Source organism: Triticum aestivum, chromosome 2B (assembly GCF_018294505.1).
Source record: "Triticum aestivum cultivar Chinese Spring chromosome 2B, IWGSC CS RefSeq v2.1, whole genome shotgun sequence".
Classification (NCBI taxonomy): Eukaryota; Viridiplantae; Streptophyta; class Magnoliopsida; order Poales; family Poaceae; genus Triticum; species Triticum aestivum.
This window is the reverse complement of record NC_057798.1, coordinates 80,274,714-80,297,323: the sequence shown is the minus strand read 5'-3', so window position 1 is coordinate 80,297,323 and position 22,610 is coordinate 80,274,714. Positions and strand designations below refer to the sequence as shown.

Genomic DNA, 22,610 nt, shown 5'->3' with positions numbered 1-22,610 from the left:
CTTCCGAGAAGGGCCTGAACTCGTACATCCTTTGTGCTTACAACTTCTCCATAGCTAGGACCTTGCCTCTCCATACCTACCCCCCACTCTACTGTCAGGCTTAGAACCACGACAGTTGGCGCCCACCGTGGGGCAGGTGTTTTAGCGATTTTGTGGAGAAGTTGCGATTCTTCCGAGTACTTTCATCATGGTGTCTGCTGGAGTTTTGGTCGAGGGTCAAGAGATCCGTCTCGGCACTCTCACCTTCATCGCCGACGACTCCACATGGCTCCAGGAGGCTCCACTCGACGTAGATGCGCTCCCCGTCCACGGTGCGACGCATTTTCGCGCATGTGTCCGCGGCGTTCTGCTGCGGCAACCGTCGACCCAGTATTGGTCGGCTCCTCCATCGTCCACCCTCCCGGTCTCCCACCAGTGCAAGCGCTCGGGCCGGTCGAGGCTTCAGCGGTGGGTGAGGCACGCGGTGGCTCGCCAATCGGCCACCACCCAAGTTGCGGCAATCGAGCCCGACGAACCTCTCTACGGCTTGTTCGATCTGTCGACTGGCTCCGTAGAGACCGCATCCGAGTGCGGTAGCAGTGATCCAGCGGCGGAAATCTTGATGGTCGATGGGCCCCACAGTCCCCCTGGCTTCGCCCGTGGCGGTGGAGCAGGTGACGGCGGCGACCCTACGCGAGGCTACGAAGAGTACCAACCCGAGCCACTCGACTCTCTGCAAAGAGAGGAACTTCGCCGCAGGAACGAGGATCCCCTGCGTATTCCCATCGCAGGGGAAACCCCCGAGGCTCGTGCCTTGGAGGAGGCGCGCCTGGCCAATTTGGCCGAGCGCACTCGACTGGAGAACCTTCAGCGAGCACTCGACAAGCGCGCGCGGCAACGAGTTCCCGACACCAGTCGACGTCAACTCTTCCCGCCGACTCAGGTATATCGAACCCCAATTCAGAATTTAGCAGCTACGACCCGTATAGCAGAGTCCATCCAACCTTCACAGTCGGAAGCTGGCAGAGGTTTGCTGCAGATCAGGGATCTGCTCCGGGCAGCAGGAGATCAGAATTCAGCCGTGTCTCAGTCGCGCAACAGAATTCACAGTCGATCCGTCACTGTGAATACGGTTCAGTCGGCTCACAGCCCCAGATCGCCTCCGCGGCGCGAAGGGCGAGAGAATCGGCGAGATCAATATGGCGACAGACTCGACCGAGATGATAGGCGTCGAGTGCCCTATTCCCCTCCGAGGGGTGGGTCTTACGCTCCTCGGCAACCAGATGATCATATTCACCCGACCGACCCCGATGCAGCTCCGACCCGCATCTCCACAACACTCGACCCAAAATAGGAAGAAGCGCTCATCCAGTTCCTCCGTGAGAACTGGGACATTTTTGCATGGAAGCCCGCCGACAAGCCAGGTGTTCCCAGGGGACTGGCTGAGCATCGCCTAAGAGTCGACTCGTCTGCAAAACCAGTCAAAGAACATCTTCGGCGGTCCGCCGTCCAGAAGAAAAAGGCCATTGGTGAAGAAGTGGCTCGACTGTTGGCAGCATGATTTATCCGAGAGATATACCACTCCGAGTGGCTCGCTAATGTCGTCATGGTTCCTAAGAAGGACAAGTCGCTTCGAATGTGCATTGATTTCAAGCACATCAACCGGGCCTGCCCGAAAGATCACTTTCCTCTCCCTCGCATAGATCAAATTGTTGACTCGACCGCGGGATGTGAGAGGTTGTCTTTTTTAGATGCTTACTCCGGGTACCACCAGATCCGTCTGTACGGGCCCGACGAGGTAAAAATAGCTTTCATCACTCCATTCGGGTGCTTCTGCTATATCACCATGCCATTCGGCCTCAAGAATGCCGGAGCCACATTTATGCGAATGATTCAGAAGTGTCTACTCACTCAAATCAGTCGGAATGTGGAAGCTTATATGGATGATATTGTTGTCAAGTCACGAAAAGGTTCCGACCTGCTCGCTGACCTCGCCGAAACATTTGCCAACCTCAGAAGGTATGATATCAAGCTCAATCCATCAAAGTGCACATTTGGAGTTCCTGGTGACAAGTTACTCGGTTTTCTCGTTTCCGAACGGGGAATTGACGCTAACCCAGAGAAGATTGGCACTATTCTCCGAATGAAACGCCCTGTGCGAGTGCACGATGTCCAGAAGCTTACTGGATGCTTGGCCGCATTAAGTCGATTCATCTCACGACTCGGTGAAAAGGCACTGCCTCTTTACCGACTGATGAAGAAGGCCGACAAGTTCGAGTGGACTCCAGAAGCTGATGTAGCGTTTGCCGAGCTAAAAGCTCTGCTCTCCACCCAGCCGGTGCTTGCTGCTCCAATCAGCAAAGAGCCACTGTTGCTCTACATCGCAGCCACAGGACAAGTCGTCAGTACTGTGCTAACGGTCGAGCGGGAAGAAGAAGGAAAAGCTCTCAAAGTTCAGCGCCCAGTGTATTATTTGTCTGAAGTCTTGACTCCATCCAAGCAGAGATATCCTCATTATCAGAAGCTTGTGTATGGATATACATGACCACAAAGAAGGTTGCTCATTATTTCTCTGACCATTCCATCACAGTCGTCAGCGACGCTCCACTATCAGAGATTTTGCACAACAGAGATGCAACTGGTCGAGTGGCCAAATGGGCGATTGAACTTCTTCCCCTTGATATCAAGTTTGAGGCAAAGAAAGCCATTAAGTCCCAGGCAATAGCAGATTTCCTCGCCGAGTGGATTGAACAGCAGCAGCCGACTGAAGTTCACTCGGAGCATTGGACCATGTTTTTTGATGGCTCTAAGATGTTGAATGGTTCCGGTGCTGGGGTTGTCCTGGTTTCCCCCAGAGGAGATAAGCTCAGATATGTGCTCCAGATTCACTTTGATTCCTCCAACAATGAGGCAGAATATGAGGCCCTCCTATATGGGTTGCGCATGGCCATTTCACTCGGCGTCCGTCGCCTAATGGTCTATGGCGACTCGGATTTAGTGGTCAATCAGGTGATGAAAGAGTGGGACGTGAGAAGCCCAGCCATGACTGGATACTGCAGTGCAGTGAGGAAGCTGGAAAAGAAGTTCGAGGGGTTGGAGCTCCATCATATACCCCGACTGAAAAATCAAGCAGCTGATGATCTAGCAAAGATAGGTTCCAAGAGAGAAGCCATTCCGAGTGGTGTGTTCTTGGAGCATATACACACTCCGTCAGTCAAAGAAGATCCTTTCACCGAAGAAACTCCACAGCCCAAGAGCGCCACAGATCCGACTGAAGTTGAAGTCCCAGCGGTGGTCGACTTGATCATGGAGGTTTTGGTGGTCATTCCCGACTGGACGATTCCGTATGTCGCATATATCTTGAGGAAAGAGCTTCCGGAGGATGAGGAAGAGGCTCGACAGATCGTCCGTCGATCTAAGGCCTTTACCGTAATCAAAGGACAATTATACAGAGAAAGCGCGACTGGAGTCGGTCAGAAGTGCATAACACCAGAAGAAGGTCGACTCATCCTCAATGATATTCACTCGGGGACCTGTGGTCATCATGCGTCCTCTCGGACCATCGTGGCCAAAGCATACCGAGCCGGATTTTACTGGCCCAAGGCGAATGAGATGGCAAAAGAGATAGTGGATAAGTGCGAGGGATGTCAGTTCTACTCGAATATGTCGCACAAGCCTGCGTCAGCTTTGAAGACCATCCCACTCGTCTGGCCTTTTGCAGTTTGGGGGCTGGACATGGTCGGTCCTTTGAGAACAGGACGAAGCGGCTTCACGCATGTACTGGTGGCAGTCGACAAGTTCACCAAGTGGATCGAAGCTAAACCAATCAAGAGCCTTGACACCGGTACTGCTGTTAGCTTCATCAGGGAACTAATATTCAGATATGGAGTCCCGCACAGCATCATCACGGATAATGGGTCGAACTTTGACTCAGAAGAATTCAGAACTTTCTGCAACTCCCAGGGCACACGAGTCGACTACGCTTCAGTCGCCCATCCGCAGTCGAATGGACAAGCAGAGCGAGCTAATGGACTGATTCTTAAGGGATTGAAGCCTCGACTGATGCGTGATCTCAAACACGCGGCTGGAGCTTGGGTCGACGAACTTCCCTCTGTACTCTGGGGACTGCGGACCACACCTAATCGGTCGACCGGAAGAACTCCATTCTTCTTGGTCTACGGAGCTGAAGCGGTCTTGCCGAGTGATCTTCTTCATAATGCTCCCCGAGTTGAAATCTACAACGAAGCAGAAGCTGAACAAGCGCGGCAGGACGCAGTCGACCTTTTAGAGGAAGAAAGGGAGATGGCTCTGATCCGTTCGACCATCTACCAACAAGATTTGCGCCGTTTCCACGCCAGGAATGTGAGAGGTCGAGCCTTCCAGGAAGGGGATTTGGTTCTCCGAGTGGATCAGCACAAACCACACAAGCTTGCTCCTTCTTGGGAAGGCCCCTTCATCGTCACCAAGGTCCTCCACAACGGGGCGTATCGTCTTTACAACGTCGAGCATAATATCGACGAGCCCCGAGCTTGGAACGCGGAGCTACTCCGCCCATTTTACACTTAAGTTTTATCACTCGGATGAGTTGCAATAAAGTACTTCTGTAGCTCATGGACATCAAAATAATAGTGTCATAGTTCCTCCATAATTTCTGTCACTTTTTATTTTTGTCCACATAAAACTCCCCCTCAGTGGGTGGCTTAGCCGCGAATCCGTTTCGCCTAAGTTTGTAAAAATCCTACCGAGTGGTGAGCCAGACTCTCACTCGGAGGCTTAGCTGCGAATCCATTTCGCCTAAGTTTATCAAAATCCTACCGAGTGGTAAGCCAGCCTTCCACTCGAAGGCTTAGCTGCAGTCCAAGGACTCGCCTAAGTTTATCAAAATCCTGCCGAGTGGTAAGCCAGCCTTCCACTCGGAGGCTTAGCTGCAGTCCAAGGACTCGCCTAAGTTTATCAAAATCCTGCCGAGTGGTAAGCCAGCCTTCCACTCGGAGGCTTAGCTGCAGTGTAAGCACTCGCCTAAGTTATAAAATCATACCGAGTGAAGGGCAACCCTCTCACTCGGGGGCTTAGCTGCAGCCCTGTGCTCGCCTAAGTTATTAAAAATCCTACCGAGTGAAGAGCAACCCTCTCACTCGGAGGCTTAGCTGCAGTGCAAGCACTCGCCTAAGTTATAAAAATCCTACCGAGTGAAGAGCAACCCTCTCACTTGGGGGCTTAGCTGCAGCCCTGTGCTCGCCTAAGTTAAAAAAATCCTACCGAGTGAGGAACAACCCTCTCACTCGGAGGCTTAGCTGCAGTGCAAGCACTCGCCTAAGTTATAAAAATCCTACCGAGTGAAGAGCAACCCTCTCACTCGGGGGCTTAGCTGCAGTGTAAGCACTCGCCTAAGTTATAAAAATCCTACCGAGTGAAGAGCAACCCTCTCACTCGGGGGCTTAGCTGCAGCCCTGTGCTCGCCTAAGTTACAAAAATCCTACCGAGTGAGGAGCAACCCTCTCACTCGGAGGCTTAGCTGTAGTGCAAGCACTCGCCTAAGTTATAAAAATCCTACCGAGTGAAGAGCAACCCTCTCACTCGGGGCTTAGCTGCAGCCCTGTGCTCGCCTAAGTTATAAAAATCCTACCGAGTGAGGAGCAACCCTCTCACTCGGAGGCTTAGCTGCAGTCCAAGCACTCGCCTAAGTTATCGAAATCCTACCGAGTGAAGAGTAAAACTTCTCACTCGGGGGCTTAGCCGCAGCCCAGTGCTCGCCTAAGTGGACTAAAGAATAAGTCGATTGCAGAAAAGGCGCCTTGCTTTGAACCTGCAAAAGACATTTTGAGCCGAAGGCAATCATATTCAAGCGCCAAATTCAAGTTTGAATCGATATCTAAAGGAACCGAAAGTGCTCAGGCGTCAAGCCCGTTAAGGTTTGTCGGTTACAATTCCACTCGGCATACCGAGGCAAATTTAAAGCGTCGAGCCAGAAGAAGTTTTTTACCCCTCCTGTGGAGGGCTGGAAGGTGCAACAAATTCATCAAGGTCAATTCCGTCGGCGATCCGAGTGGCAGCTGCAAGGAAAGTCTCCATAAAGGACCTGAAGTCGTGCTTCTTGGTATTGGCCACCCGAAGGGCCGCCAGCTTCTCTTCTCGCGCATCTTTGCAGTGGACTCGGGCCAGACACAGAGCGACATCTGCACCACACCGAGCCGAGGACTTCTTCCACTCCTGCACTCGACCAGGGATCGTGTTCAAGCGGGCCATCAGCGACTCAAGGTCATTCTGAAGTGTCTCCTCAGGCCAGAGCGTCGAGTCGATGCGAGATGTGGCGGCCTTCAGCCTTGCGAGATAGTCCACGACAGCTGCAACACGAGACTCCAGTCGGAAAACATCCATGGCAACTTCGTCGTTCACCGGAGAATTGACGGGGTCGAGGTTTGGCTCCAGTCGGCTGGTTTCTTCTTCAAAGTTTTGACAAAATTCTGCAAGGATGATCACTAAGTCAAGGGGATAGTCGAATGGAAAAAGCCACAATTGGAAATATTTGCCAAACATGGAGGTTTACCTTCAAGCATAAGAAACAGCTTCTTGGCAAGGCCACTCAGGAAGGCCTCCAGTTCAGTTTTCTTCTCAGTCAATTTGCTGACTTGGTCGGTCAGGGCAGCTTTATCAGTTTTCAGTCGACTGACCTCCTTGTTGGCAATCCCAAGAGCAGCTTTCAGATTGGTATTGTCTTGTTCGAGCTTGGTGACTGAAGCTAACTTCTCGTCAGCAAGCTTGATCTTCTCAGCTAGCTCAAGGTCTTTCTTCTGCTGGGCCTCCCTTACCTTACCTGCAAGTTACAACAAGATCAGATTTTGAAACAAGCAAGGGGAAAAGCAGTCGTCAGGGTCTCACCAAACATACCTTCGGTCTCCTCCTTTGCCTTTGTCAGTTTCTCCTGAACCAGCTTCAAGCTCAGCTCGACTTGAGTATGTTTTTGTTCCAGCTCTGAGTAGCGAGCCACAAGATCACAAGAGTTCTGCGAAGAACCAATCGACTAAATGTCAAAAATAATTCACTTCCGAGTGAAAAAGGGAAAAACACACGTTTCTAAGACTACAGCCGAATACAAGCATTCGACCGTAGTCTCGGGGACTACACCCAGTGGGTGCACTCAGCGTGCCCCCACTAATCCTGTTGAAGACAAAGTCGACCAGTCGACCTCAAAAAAAAAAGAGATGCATTCTCTAAGACTGTGATCAACTGCAAGCAGTCGACCACAGTCTCGGGGACTACACCCAGTGGGTGCACTCAGCGTGCCCCCACCGGTTTGTGAAATCCAGTCGACATAGTCGACTGAAAGAAAAATTGACATCATAAAGCCTAAGGCCGACTGCCAGCAGTCGACCTTAGCCTTGGGGACTACACCCAGTGGGTGCACTCAGCGTGCCCCCACCGGTTTGTGAAATCCAGTCGACCAGTCGACTGACGGAAAGATTGACATCATAAAGCCTAAGGCCGACTGCCAGCAGTCGACCTTAGCCTTGGGGACTACACCCAGCGGGTGCACTCAGCGTGCCCCCGCTAACACGGAGTTTATTCGACACACCCAGTGGGTGACTGCTATAAATTCCGGAAAAGAAAAGTTTTTGGTAGCATATCCAACAGAACAAACAGCGGTCGACTGACCTGGACATTGCTTTGGAGGGCAGAGCTGGCGTCATAAGCTGCCTGGCTCGCGTCCCGGATGGTCTTCAGCTGCTCCATCATGAGTCCCGCCTGGCGTATTGCCTCCTTCGCTGCGCCAGCTTGGTCCTCTGGGACGTGGTGCGTCGTGAAGAGGGAGGGCTGCTGAGCACTCGTCAGTGGATTTGCGAAGGACACCGTGTGTCGAGTGGTGTTCTCTTCCTCCACAGTCAGAGTCTCAGGCGCCGTCACATCCTGAGGCACCTTACTGGCGGACGCTTTCCGACTCCTCCTGCGTGCCAGTGGTTCTTCATCCTCGTCGTCGTCAGGGAGATTGATAACAGTATTGGGTGGAGCTGCGGAGAAGAATCAGGATCAGAGATCGCGAGTCAGTCGACTAAGAACGGTGTTAAGAATACAGTACCTGGGTTCGAAGTTGCTGCATCCTCCATCTCGTGGTCATCAGCCCGGGCCGAGGTCTCAGAAGTAGCAGCACTGCAACTCCAAAAGGATCAGTCGACTAACTTCAGCGTCGACCAGAGATAAAGTTCACACAGAATAAGAAAATATGAGTAGCACGGTTACCCTGATATGGTGGGGATGGACACCTTCATCTTCGGCAAGAGTTTGATCGGCTTCGACGAGGCCGCCCTGGGCTGCTTCGGCGCCTTTTCAGTCGGCACCGGAGAGGTGGTCCGAGGGCGCTTGGTCGACTGGGTGGCGGTCGCAACCCCCTTACCACGTTCGGTCGAAGGGTCGTGGACAAGCTTCGACCGCCTTTCTGAGCGCGGCGGTACGACCTCCTCCTCCTCTTCTTCCTCGTCCTCGACGTCGTCTTCATCGCCGTCATCATCGTCATCGTCGTCATCGTCCTCTGCAACATCCGAGTCCCATTCCTCCTCTTCCTGGCTCTCGCCCCCGCTCGCCTCGCCCTCCTCAGTCGAAGCTTGTGCCCCATTGGGCATCGAGTACAGCTCGGTGAGGGCCTAACAGATGCCCAGACAAGAATCAGTCGACCAGTCGGTAGGGTTAACAGAAATGAATACGACGAGGGCGCAGTGGAGAGCAGAGCAAGTGTACCTTGTTTGAGTCGCTGTTGTGGTCGAGTGGAGGAATCCTTCTGGCTCCGCGTGGGTTGTCCTTGTTTCCGGTGACGGCTGCCATCCATCTTTCCAGAGTGACATCGTCGACTGCTTCTGGATGGACTCTAGTCTCGTCTTCGGTCCCACAGTACAACCACATGCAGTGGCTCCGGAACTGGAGAGGCTGGATGCGACGCCTGAGGAAAACCTCCAGGAGGTCCATGCCCGTCACTCCCTCCCGAACCAACTGCACCACGCGCTCCATCAACATCTTCACGTCGGCTTTCTCCTCCGGAATCAGCTTCAGAGGGGAAGGCTTGCTCACTCGGTCCATGGTGAACGGAGGGAGTCCACTCGACTGCCCTGGCGTCGACTGGACCTGGCAGTAGAACCAAGTCGACTGCCAGCCTCTGACGGACTCGGGAAAGGTCATGGGCGGGAAGGTGCTCTTATTCCTCACCTGAATCCCCAGGCCCCCGCACATTTGGACGACTCGGGTTCTCTCATCACCTGGGCTCGCCTTCTTCACGGTCTGAGATCGACACGTGAATATATGTTTGAACAAACCCCAGTGCGGTCGACAGCCCAAGAAACCCTCACACATGGACACGAACGCAGCAAGATAGGCAATGGAGTTTGGGGTAAAGTGGTGGAGCTGCGCTCCGAAGAAGTTCAAGAAGCCACGAAAGAAAACACTCGGCGGCAAGGAAAACCCACGATCAACATGAGTGGCCAAAAGCACACACTCACCCTCTTCTGGCTGGGGCTGCCACTCCTTCCCCGGAAGCCTCGCAGCTCCGTGGGGGATCAAGCCCTCGTTGGCCATGTCGAGGAGGTCATTCTCCGTGATGGTCGACTGGATCCAGTCTCCTTGGACCCAGCCCTTCGGCAGGCGGGATCTGGACGAGGACCCTCCGCGGCTGGTGGATCTCCCCTTCGCCTTCTCCGATGCCGACGCCTTCTTTGCACGCTCCAGCGCCGCCGTCTTCTCCTTGGCCATGGTCGCCGGCGAGATGCGCGAAGGGAAGTGGTGCGGGGGCGAGAGCGAGCACGCTGAGCAGGGAGGAAGGAAGCAGAGAGAGGGGGAGAATGCTAAGGCGCAGCACAGAAATCCTCGCCGGGCACATTTATAAGGTCCCTTCCGAGTGGATGACAGGTGGGCCCGGTCGATCTAATCATATCTGGAACAGTTATGCAGACGGGATACGTGGCGAAAAAGGCGGCGCGGAGATCGAGGCGTCCATGCCCCGTCCCATCCGAACGCCGCGGTCCGCCCCGCTTCGCGCGCGCCCCCAAATTTCGCATCCCGCGGAATCCGCGAGCAACAAATCAGTCTGTCAGGCGCGGTGTTTCCGGCGATCCGTCGCTCGGAGATCGTCGAAGCCTGAAAGATCACTCGACGCAAAAACAGAATGGATCAAGTCGACTGAAGGCAAGTTGTTTCCTGTCGACGAAGAGATTCTTTGGTCCAGAACAGCGCACAACCGGAGCGCAAAGGTTAATCGGAAACGACATCAACTCCTTCTTCACTCGAAGCCTCAATCCATTCGGGGGCTAATGATGGGGTTATGTACCTAGGGTAGGGTCATGGACCTGATCCAAGTAACTTACCCCAGGACATCCTTAGAAGAGGTCGCCTTCCAGTCGACCAACGAGGATTCACTCGACTGGCCTGAAGGACTCGACCACGAAGACTCACTCGACCACCAGGAGGTCAAGAGGCACTCTGCACTGCAACGGCCTGTAATCAAGTAGACTTTATGATAGTAAAGGCACTTTATGTGGGGCGTTACCAGTAACGCCCCAGACTTAACTCACCTTAAACCCTCTCCTTCGTGGGCTGGCTGGGGTCCTGGCGCACTCTATATAAGCCACCCCCCTCCACGGGCAGAGGGGTTGGACACCTTGTAGTTCATACACTCATAATCCACTCGACCGCCTCCGGGCTCCGAGACGTAGGGTTGTTACTTCTTCCGAGAAGGGCCTGAACTCGTACATCCTTTGTGCTTACAACTTCTCTATAGCTAGGACCTTGCCTCTCCATACCTACCCCCCACTCTACTGTCAGGCTTAGAACCACGACAGAGGTGGCTTATATAGAGTGCTCCAGGACCCCAGCCCACCTCCGTTACAGGGGTTCAATGTACATAAAGACGGGACATTACTGATAACGCGAGCCATAGTGCTACTAATGATCTTAAAGACTACGGAGTGAACGCCTAACCGTTGCAGTTCTGAGTGACTCCTGGTTTTCAGTAGGTCGAGTGTTTTCTTGCATGGTCGAGTGGTCGACTGGTCGTGTGACTTCGGGAAGGAAGAGTATCTGAGTGGTTCGTTGGTCGACTGGATTGCACTCGACATCTTTACTGGGTACCCCTTGTTGTCTCTTGAGCTTCTTTGCTTTTAGGGTAGTGACCTTAGGTAGGGCGCATAGGTCAGGCCCTGTGACCCTACTCTAGGTCTGTATCCTCATCAAGGGGTGATTTGATGGATAATCCCATTGCTAATCAGTAGCATCAGAAGGTTCCTACTTAGCTGAATAAATCAGACCCATAGCGTGTGTTTGTCCATGCCCGGGACTGTTGTGTTTTTCAGTTAGTTCAGTCAGAGGTTAGTTGTAGTTGCGCCGGCAAGAATGCCTCATGGGATGGCATGAGTTTCAGCGGATTTGCCGACAAAGTAGTGGGCTCGCGCTCGATCAGCATCGTGGGATGGCACGATCAGTAGGCTGACCCGGCGTGGGTGATTTGTTTCCTTGTAATTCACAGATCATTCAGACTCTGCATAAATAAGTACGTAGTTCACAATGCGAAAACCTCTCTGTCAGTTCATCGTCCTCCTCTCTCTCTCGATCGGTCGGCCGACGATCTACAACAACAGTTCGTGGGGTGGTCGAAAGACTACCTTAGGACGCCCTCCATGGTGTTCTTGATCACTAGGTTGCCGCTCTTGGAGGGCGACGGCGGTGCCGTACGACCAGAGCACGACGCTAGAGCCGTTGACCAGCTAGAGGCCGCCGATGGACGACAGGCGGAGCAAGCCCCCAGAGTCGACGGGCGCGCCGGCACCCGCAGACAAGTTGGATATGTTGCCGGCGTAGGTGACCGCAGCGACGAAGAGCGACAGCGCGCTCGGGGACGCCGCAAAGGCCAGGGATAAGGTGGAAGTGGAACTGGGCGACGACCACGCTGCTGAGTTGAAGGAGCAGCAGCGAAAGCTCATATTTATAGGAGCTCGGAGGCAAAACCAATACGAACAAAAACATCTCGACGCGAGACGCCCAGAACGCACGGCCAAAGCGACACCCATATACATGCAACACCAACGACGCATGTGTTAGAACATCTCAAATAGACGCGCGGTAGGGCGGCGCGCTAAAAAACTTTTACAACGTCGAAATAGGGTCAACCCCCGTGCTAGGGTTTGCGGCGGCAGAGGGGTCGCGAGTGTAGTGAGGGATTGGGGGGATGTCTGTGCGGCCTTCTATCGGTGGAATTTCGCCGGCGGCGGCGCAGGGCGGGGTGAAGGCGGGGCGGCCGGAGAGGTCAATGCGGTAGTTGGTCACTCGCGCGCAAATCTACGTTGTCCAGCGCGCGGGAGCTGGCGCACCAAATACACAACGCGTGATGCCGTTTCAGTGCGCTGAACCAATTTTACCTTGCGCGCGATTTAGCGTGGCTGCTGGAGTGCCAGTTTCGGTTCCACGCGCATAATATAGTCGTTTCTACCAGCTCGCGGCTAATCTAGCGCGTCTGTTGAAGATGCTCTTATGAATGGAAGAAAAATTGTAAACGACTTCTGATGTGGCACTCTCCCAGAAGAACAGAAGAATATGCGAGAAAAAATGGGCGCACCTGCTAAGGGAGACGCGCCACACGTACGGCATGCAAGAGAAAGGAAATAAGAAAGAGGGAAAAAATAAACAAGGTGGCCAGATTTTTATTTTTTTTGAGACAAACCGCAAAGCTTTATTACTCCGTCACAATGCTTACAGGGACGAAATCAAGTTCATTGGGTTGGCCTAACCAAGCATGGCGGCCAACCCCCAGAGATAAAGCGTGCTTTACTAGTTTGTGAGCCTCAATATTCAAGCTCCTAAATTCATGAATAATATTACATATTTCAAAAGATAGTCTATATTGCATGATTTCATGCACAATTGCGCCGTAGCTTCCTTTGTATGAATGTTGAATATCATCCACGGCCACCTTGCAGTCCGATGCAATGTGAATCCTTCTGGCATAAAGATCATCCGCAAGTGCCAGGGCTTCCCTGATGGCGAGTGTCTCTAGGATACCAGGGTCTGACAGATGTGGGAAAACTACGGCCGATGCTCCCATGAACACACCCTCTTGGTCCCTGCAGACCGCTGCCACTGCTCCATTCACTCTTCCCACTGCTGCATCAACATTAACTTTGGATAATCCCTCCGGAGGTGCAAGCCAATGATTTGGCCTCTGTTGAGCCGCCCCTCTGCCGACCTCTCCTGGCTGCTATAGTGCCCGTAGCTCTGCTATATAAGATGTTACAAAACTGTGAATAGCGAATGGGGTTTGGAAGATATCTTCATACATAGCCTTTCTCCGTGAATTCCACGGCGCCCAGAGGGTAACCACAAAAGCAAGAAAGTCATCCTGGTTGAGAGCTTCGTGCATGATAAACAACCACTTCTTTGGATTCTCCTCAGTACATGTGCTCAACTTGTCTAAAACAGCATCCGATGACAGTGCCCAAGTACTCCTGGATACCGAGCAGTCCAGAAAAGCGTGACGCCATGTATCCTCCGCCCCGCATAAGCAGCACGCCCCAGGTGATGATGGGCATGCAGATCCAATCAAACACCGGTCCCAGCCCACACATGCAACCCAATCAGAACACGCCGTTCGGGCACACGTTGGACCAATAGCGAACTGGTGGAGCAAATCCAACGTAAAGTTGTAGAGCCACACAATGCAGTGTACCCTACCAGGTCCCCAACTAAATAGTTGTCACCTCCCCATTGGTCCGATTTTTACTGATAGAAAAAAGTCAAAAAAAAGGTAAACTAAACCTAGCTAGGTTTAGTATATGTTTTTTTAGACAAGGTTTAGTATATGTAGAATATACTGATGATACAAGAGTTGAAACGTTTACGGTCGAACGCAAGGGCGGGGCCAGTACGTGCGCCCTGTAGGCATTGGGCCGGCCCAACGATCTGTTTGGCGAGAGTCTGTCCGACACGGACTGCATATCGCTTGAGATCGAGATATATATAGATGGAAGCCCTCTGAAGATTTCAGATCGATTGAGATTGAAAAAACCCTAATCTCAAAAAAAAAAAGATTGAAAAAACCCTAGTCGATGGCCAAGACGCACCAGCCGCCGTGGGTGGTACAATTCGACGGGACAAGCAAAGCTGCCCCTCTTCGCGCCGTTCGACGGATGCAGCCCCTGGGACGAGACGCCGGACGTGCCGTTTCTGCGAGGGAAACGATGCCTCGGCCTCGACGGAGACTGGTCGCTCATGGTCGACGAGCAAAGCAAGGAGTGCTCCCTGGTGAGCTTCGCTGATACTCCGTTGTTGTCGGCCCCCACCGTAATCGCTCTCCCGCCGCTGCCCGAGGACGCGCCAGAGCCGTACCTATGGTTCGGCTGCGCGCTCTCGGCGCAAACCCCGCCTGACTGTACGGTCATGCTCGACTTCGTCAGGGAGAGGTACCTTCTCCACTGCCGCCCCGGCGACCCCGAGTGGTCCCGTCTCCCTGTGGAGCTCGTTGACATGAACGACCAGTTTGACGGCCCCATAACCCGTGGCCACCAGGGGAAGGTGTACGCGACGACCATGTTATCCTTCGTGGCCCTTGATGTGTCCGGCCCGGCGCCGGTGGTCGAGAGGATGGATATGACACTCCCGCCGCGGTGCCCAGTGCACGCTGAGTACAAGTGCTACCCGGTGCCGTGTCCCGATGGCGAGCTCTTCTTGGTGCGCTGCTGCATCTTTGGGTACCCGGAAGAGGTGGTGGATGTGAAGGTTTTCCGATGGAACGATGAAGATAATGCGTGGGAGACGGTCGAAACTATTGGGGACAAAACGTTCTTTGTAGGCCGGTTTACTTTCGCGGTCCCGTCGGCCACTGAAGCGGGAACCCAACCCAACTGCATCCATGTGCTGCGCAAAGTTTGCGGTGTATTTGGTATCTATACCGTTTGTCTTGATGATATGACCATTTGTCTTGGTATTGTCGAGGGATGTGATGATGATAATGATGATGGTGAGGACCAAGTTTTCTGGGCTCTTCCCACTAGGTAAGTTCAATTCCACTCGCTCGATTTGAACAAGTTTTACTGTAGGAATACTAGTATTTGTGTGCTCGATGAATTCTATGGTTTAATGTCTCTCTATATATATGTATATGTGTTTGCAGCTTTGGTCTCGAAGCAGCACGAACTATCGACGCTTCTGATAATGCCTCCAGTGAAGTAAGTCTACACATGATTATATTACTGATAAATTAACTGGGTTGAGTACGCTAGTTTAACATGTATACCTTGGTAGATGATGCATACAAGAATTGAACATTGCTGCGGAGAGCAAGAAACAGAGGACATGGCGATGCGTACTGCGGCCTCTCCAGAGGAGAGGCATTGGTGTGACCTCCGTACCGACTTGTTGTAGTTACTAGTACACAAGATTTCATTCATCGATTTCCTACACCAGAAAGCTGTGTGCAAGCAGTGGAACTCCATTAAGAGCCCGATCCAGCATGCAAAAGTCTCTCCATTGCTCATGACAACTCGACCAGCAGGAAGGAACAAGGAGGATCTTCTCGAGATCTTTGATCCGGTGAGCGAGAAGAAGTATAGCATCAGGGTAAACATCCATGTTTCAGGTCTGGAATCTCAAGGATCACAGTTACTACATTTCACAAAGAACGGCTGGGTCATCATGTCGAGAGCCGGCGACCACATGCTCTTCCTAGTGAATCCGTTCAAGAATTATCCTGATGGCGGCCATGTGATCGCTATTCCACCTTTGAAAGTCCCTGTCCTCAAAGGATTGTCGTTTTCTGCAGTGTTGGGTTCTCCGGACTTCGTGGTCCTCGTCGCAGGAACTAACCCAAGCGGCCAAGTTACCATCATACGAACATGGCCAATGGGAGATGAAAATTGGAAGAAAGAATGCTTTGGTGATTATGACGTGCCCTTCTTCATGGCATCTCACAACCCCGTTTTCCTGGACGGACTCTTCTATTTTCTGGACATCAATGGCAGGCTTGGAGTCATGGACCCGAACGAGGACGAAATGGAATGGAACCTCATGGAAAAAGCCGGATCAACCAATACGTGGAAGCAATGAGGTGCATTCTAGGGAATGGGACTATAGCTATCTGGTGGAGTGGAAGCGGGAGCTGATCACCATTGTCAGAGAAAATGGCGATGATGGGTCCATCAAAATGTTCAAGCCGGATCGGTCTCGGATGGTTTGGTCAGAGTTGGAAGGGTTGGAGGGCGCGGCCGTGTTTTTGGGATAGGAAGAATGCTTTAATTGATGTGCCACCTGTCGGAGAAGATTTATGTAACAAGGTGTTCCTACCAAACTATAACGAGACCAACGGTGGTGGCAGGAAGCAGGCATTCTACTCATTCCAAGAGCAATGCTACTACCCTTCCTTTTATGCCAAGGAGCCCATGAATGCCATATGGTTCCAGTCAGACCTGGACGAACTTACGATGATTGACCAGTAGTGCATGTTATTTCCTTCTTGATCGAGATCCTAGCTAGGAGTTCTTGGAAACTCCATAACATAAGCACCTATGGAAGCTGCACTGTATAGGGCCTAAATATTTTATCCTGAAACAACTAAAAAATGAGTTATGGATGCTGGTGTCTTCGGATGCTTAAAATTGGACTTACTTTTATATATGCCTTTTCCAGATATTGGCCATATACACACATGACACTCAAATATCCCTCTCCTGCGTATATGCACCAGGTACAGCTGTACAAACCATCAAGCGGCAGTTTTTTTTTCGAAAAGGAGGAAAACCCCCAACCTCTGCATCTGGACGATGCATACGGCCAATTTATTAATTATTAACACAAGACCTTACAAAGTCGTACAACAGTAAGACCAAGGCCACCATCTTCGCAACCTCTGTCGCTACTCCTATCTAACTGATGAAGGGGCGCTGATGGTCTGGGCCTAAAACCAAACAGACCTCGCAGCCAAACCTAACATCTAAGACCTGAGGTCCCAACCAGGACGCCTGTCGGGTATGGGCACCAACCAGTCCGGCGTGCTCTTCAACCAGGACCCCTGCCGGGTATGAGGCCGCCGCAGCCACGTACCATCAATCCATCTTCAGAGCTGTACTATTGCATGAACCGTGCCAGGTCACTCTGCCATCGACGCCACCACGACGCTAGACAGCGCCACCATCCTGCGCTCGTCCATCATCACACGCCCACCGGCGATACCCTTACTGCTCCATGCCGCTGAGACTCGCCGTTGTCGACATGCCAGATGCCACGCCGCTCCTCCGACGCGAACACCAAAAACAGGATTCGCCCTAAAGATACAAGGGGCACTCTGCACAACATGAAAGCCGCCGCGAGCAGCTGCAGAGATCCAGCCGGCGGCCAAAGCCCCCACCTTCATGAGCCCACACCCGAGTCCTAGCTCCCCAGGCAACGCCTCCAAGGAGGGGATGACGCCCATGGCGCCACCGCTGCCCAATCCAGGCCGGATTTTGGGTTTTCACCCGGGAGAGGACCGGAGGTGACAAGAATAAGAACCACGACACCGCCTTCAGAAAGGATGCGTCGCCCGAAGCCGATGCCGCTGTCGAGCCGAACCAGCCGGCCTAGGGTTTCCCCGGTCCCAATCTGCACCACCATCCCCAGAAGCACCGGAACCAGCAGCATCCACCGGCATCAAGCGCAAAGGGGAAGGAGCGGGAACGAGGGAGCAGCAGGCCTCCAAATCTGGCGAGGACGAAGGCACCCGAACTGCCGCCGCCAAGCGCCGACTCCCCACCACCCGAGCGGTCGAAGACGCCGGGCAGAGCACCCGCGCACACCGTCCAGGGCGCGAATGGCGGCGCCGAACCAGCAGGGGCCGCCGCCCCGTGGATCCGGATCTCCGCGAAGGGACGACGAAGGCCTCGCCGCCACCTTCCTCGGCAGCCGCACGACGCATCGGCGGCTCCTCTGGTGGCGACGAGGAGGAGAGGAAGGGGAGGGGAGACCGCCGGCGGCGGCTAGGGTTAGCCGCCCGTGTCGCCCCTGTTGGAGCGACGCGGGGGCGGAGGGGTAGCAGTGTGCAGTACTATTCTTCTTAAAAAGGATTTTGCCCTTGTGGAGTCTCATACAAAGAAAGTACAAGACCCATATAGCTGGCGGCGATCGGGTCTCCGCCTCTCTCTGCGAGTACGCGGGTCATGGGTTGACAGCGAGTTGGCGGTCCTCAGTGGTTACGACGAGCGCTGGCACTTGTATGTGGACTCGAGGTGGTGGCGGCCAATGTTGCCGAGGCTACCCATCAACCAGAGGCGTCGGTTCCTTGGTGGCTCACCGTTGAGATATGGAAAGCCAGATCTGACTACGACGATGGCGCCTGGTCGGCATGGGATGCAGGCGCTCTCACTAATTTCTACGATGTCGGTGCTACCAATCGCGCGTACGACTGCGGTTCCTAGGTCGGTGTTGCGCCTTCAAGTTCCATGCAGGCTCGTTCCGCCGCCTACTTACTTATATATCTATTCTATGTGTGTATGAAAATGTCGCCTATCAACATCCCCCCTAACTATAGTCAATGCATATATGTAAAAACTAAAAAGTGACAAATCACCCTGCTATTTATTATGTATGAAAATATAGCTTCTCAACATTTCCCCCTTATAAAAGATTATGTATTTCAATGTTGTTTGAATTTAATCAAGTTTTGGTGTTTGAATTTCTCCAAATAGAAGTATTAATATATAACTCTTAGATAATTAATTGCAAGGCATCAGAGGAGCCGTGGAGGGTTCGCAACGTTCAGTTGGCATGCTTCAGCTGATGAAAACAGTATTCTCATCCAGACGAGCATGTCGGTCGCCGGTGGGGGTGGCGTCGCTAACAAGTTTCTCTATGGCAACAAATATATAAAAACAATTTTTAATTGAGCCGGAAGCCGGCCGCGCCAAGCGTCCAAAGTCTAAGTCGCGGAAATTCCACGCAAGCGCACGCGCTATTTACGTATATGTGGTGCAATGCTCGGTGTGTATGTGAATCGGTGCTTCTAGCATTTCTAAAGCAATGCAACCCTTCCCCTTATATGATGGTCATCGCTTCCCCTGCCAAGCGGTATGGGACTAAAAAACTGGTGCCAGTGCATGTATGCTTGTCTAGTCCTCTTGCCACCAAAGTGTGTGAGCTAGCCGAACATATCATGGGCTGGGACGATAAATAAAATGGGCTGACTTGACTGCCTAGCTTCCCTCAAAATAAAAATGAAAAATAAGAATAATAGCAAACTTGGTTCCTCTCACTCCTGTAGAAGATCGTAAACAAAGGTTCGCAACCCAACATTATTTATTTTTCCAAGTCGTCAAAAAACCATCCAATGTTTTTTCCTCGGCTCCAACAATGCGGACTATATTGGCAAACCATCCAATGTTTTCCATGTTTTCGTTCTTCGGCATTGCTCATCCAACAACTAGGAGTACTTCCTATGAATTTAGACTATGGTTTGGAATGTTCATATTGTATCAACTCTTGATGCAATTAATCATCACAATTTTTACGCTAATGAGATTTAGCTCTGAACTGACAATGATCGGTTCCATATCCATAAGCAGTGAAATCATGAAATTCGTAATGTAACAGGCCTAGAGTGAATCATGATCTTACACAGACAAAAAGACACTATATTATGCATACAGAATTTGAAACATGGCCACAAAACAGGAAAAAAAGCAAATGTAGCAATTTCATTCAAGAGATTCATGGATGGCACATTTCAAACATCGTCTGTAGCATTCTACATTGCACTGCAAAGTTCACTGACAACGTTGAAGACAACATAATCAAATGACAATTAACGTCAACTTCAACACTCAACACTCATTCACAGCAGCCGTGGTAATATCATTCTGCATTGCGGTTTGCAGCCTAAAATCTTCGAATTGCCTAATCAAAAATTGGAGATTTCATTTCTCACCCCGAGCAACCAAAGCCTACATATATACAGTGTATCGCTTGCATACATGCATGTAGCAACTAGCCACTAAATAAGGCCAAATTACACTTGTTTGAAATTGCAACTTTGATCATGAAAACTCAAGCACCAGCAGCATTACAAGTTCAGATCATCTACGAGCAATCGATCAATGATCTCTCCGAGACCCAAACATGCCATCCAGTTTTGGAGCTCAAGTCACGGGAGGGTGCACCAGCCTGGCCACCAGCAGATTCTTCATCTTGGCGTCGAACCCCACCATTGACAACCCGGTGCTCATGATGCAATGCAGCCTGCCAGATACATAGATGGAACATGTCACAAGAATGTATGTAAATATTGATTCAAAATGCAAAACATGTTGTACAGTTTTAAACCAGGCATTAGAGGTGGGGGCATGCAGGTAGAAAATAGATAGATATTTGACCATATATAAGGTTCCTCCTGCTGGTTATACAATTTGACACTCACTAGTTTTGCAGTATCCACATCCACCAAATATTGCTTGTTTATACGTCATAACAGGACGGACCTATTGAGACATCATCCTCTTCCGTCATACAAAACCCCACTCACACTAGTAAATCACTAGAATGTCGAAACAATCACCTATACATCAGAAAAGGTATGTTCTACTTTGTGTTGGGACTTGTCCAGGGTTCAAGAACACAACACAATGTCTTCCAGTTAGAAATTAAAGGCTCTCAACCAACTGCAACAAAAAAAGACCTCACACAGACATCTAAGATGAACAAAAGCATGGACAAAGGTGCCTAGATAGCATAACTATCATACACCATGATCCAGGTGAATTAAAGAGAGCATTGTCGTGGTGTAGCCTCTCCTCAGTTCAGTTATAAACAAATGATGCATGTACAAACTCAGCACAGAAAAACGTCAAGTACCTTGGGTGCATTGCGTGTCTCCTTGCTTTTTTGCTGCAGACTCTTCTCCGACGGCCCAAGATGAGTCCTGCGTGGGTCCTGAACTTGCTTTCTATCTACAGATTCTTCTTCGACGACCACCGTGTGTCCTAGGCCTGTCAAAGCCACCCATGACGGGTCAGATGGTTCCTTGTTGTGTCGTTTGCTTGGCGTATTCCTTCCCATTGAAATCCTTGAATCCTGGCGACAAACGAGATAGTGAGCCGCAAGTAGGCCTTATACTGAGAAAATAAAGCATGAATTCCAGTAGTGAACTACTAGTAAACAGTACAGATCTGGCAAACATCAGGGAAGTTTATCTCTGCTGTGCTCCTATGGCACATATGGGCTCAATTTCTCATGTATCCAACTTGCTGCTTTGGATTGCGATTCAATGTACTACTGTCAGGTTTGAAATAATGATGCTATTGATATGTTCTGGACAAGAGAATGTCCCTCATCATTCAAGGATGAAACATAAGTTGCACATCACCTACACTACACATGCCTTGGCAAAAGGGCTCTAAATCAAATATCATCTAGTCTAGTACACAATGGCAACTAGAAACTAGCATTTAAGTTCAAGTACCACAGTTATATTCATCAAACTCTAGAAACTAGCCAGGAGATAGAACCAAGTGTAGTAACTGAGTCATAACTAAATCGAAGAGCAACTGTCCATCTAAGAGCACCAAATATATGTGCAAATGCCAACAGAAGCTAAGGCAGTGTTCGGAATCGCTCCGCCCCTCAACTCAGCTCCCGGAGGGGGCGGAGCTGTAGTTGGAAATCAGGGAGGCACTTTCATCACTCCCGACATTCCTAGAGTGGGTGGGTTTCCGAACAAGGAGTGGGTGGGTTTCCTAAAAGGTACCATATGCTATTGGTCAAAATTATGCACATCATTTATCTGAAGCGTCATATTCTCTCAATCAACATATCTCATTTGCCAATCCGTGATTTTGTGTCTCTCCATCTGCATCTATATCGACCACCACCAAGTAATCATAAACCAAAGCATGGATTTTACAGGAAAACTGAAAAAGGGGACAGGAGGAGTTGGTATACCGGATGGGTTGGAGACTCAGTTGTGCGCCCGTCGTAGTTCTCTAGATTATTTGCATTAATTAATCCGTGGAACATACAAAAAGGAAGAATATGTTGAGGTACCATGTGGATAAGTAGGTCATGGATGATGGTGCCGGTGATCTTGCAGAACTGATGCAACGAGATGGAGTTTGAATCCCCCCCTGGTGACTCCGCAGGCGACGCGGTGCCTGCCCCGCGGCGCCTGCGGGCGGCCTCCGCCTCCTCGCACGAGGTCTTCGCCGGTGCTCCCGTGCCGCTGCAGCCTCCCCTGTTTTGGCCCCCGACCCGTCGATGCCCCCCTCGTGGGCAGACCTCACTGAAGACGACGACAGGGAGGCCGGTCGGACAGTGGCACGGCGTTCCTCGGTGAGTGGGTCCCCTCGGGTCTCTCGGGCTGCCTCCGCCGCTGCGGGCTCCTGCTATGCTCCCAGGGGTGGGAGCACTGCCTGGCCGACGCGGGCGGCGCCCCGTACCTGGATGCCGAGCTCGCCGATCATGGACTGCAGAAAAGCCGCGATCTTTGCCGTGCGGCTACCGTCGTTGCCAGCTCCAGGGCGGGGTGTCCTGGGGAGGGCTGACCCGGCAGAGCTTGGCGCTCCTCCGTCGACAAGCCCGTCGTCGCGGCTCCCTGCTCCCCGCCCGCCTTGGTCTATCGCCCACCGTCGTCCCTCCCAACTCCGATGACC

General features: G+C 51.8%; 1 protein-coding gene across 1 annotated transcript; it reads left to right on the top strand.

Annotated features, from left to right (window-relative positions):
* The first annotated feature begins 14,009 nt into the window (after positions 1-14,009).
* LOC123040548 (uncharacterized) lies at positions 14,010-16,610 on the top strand. The gene is made up of 3 exons (XM_044463360.1): positions 14,010-14,996; positions 15,116-15,170; positions 15,247-16,610. The coding sequence occupies exons 1-3, from the start codon at positions 14,215-14,217 to the stop codon at positions 15,364-15,366; spliced, it is 957 nt and encodes a 318-aa protein (XP_044319295.1). The 5' UTR covers positions 14,010-14,214; the 3' UTR covers positions 15,367-16,610.
* Positions 16,611-22,610: the final 6,000 nt, after the last annotated feature.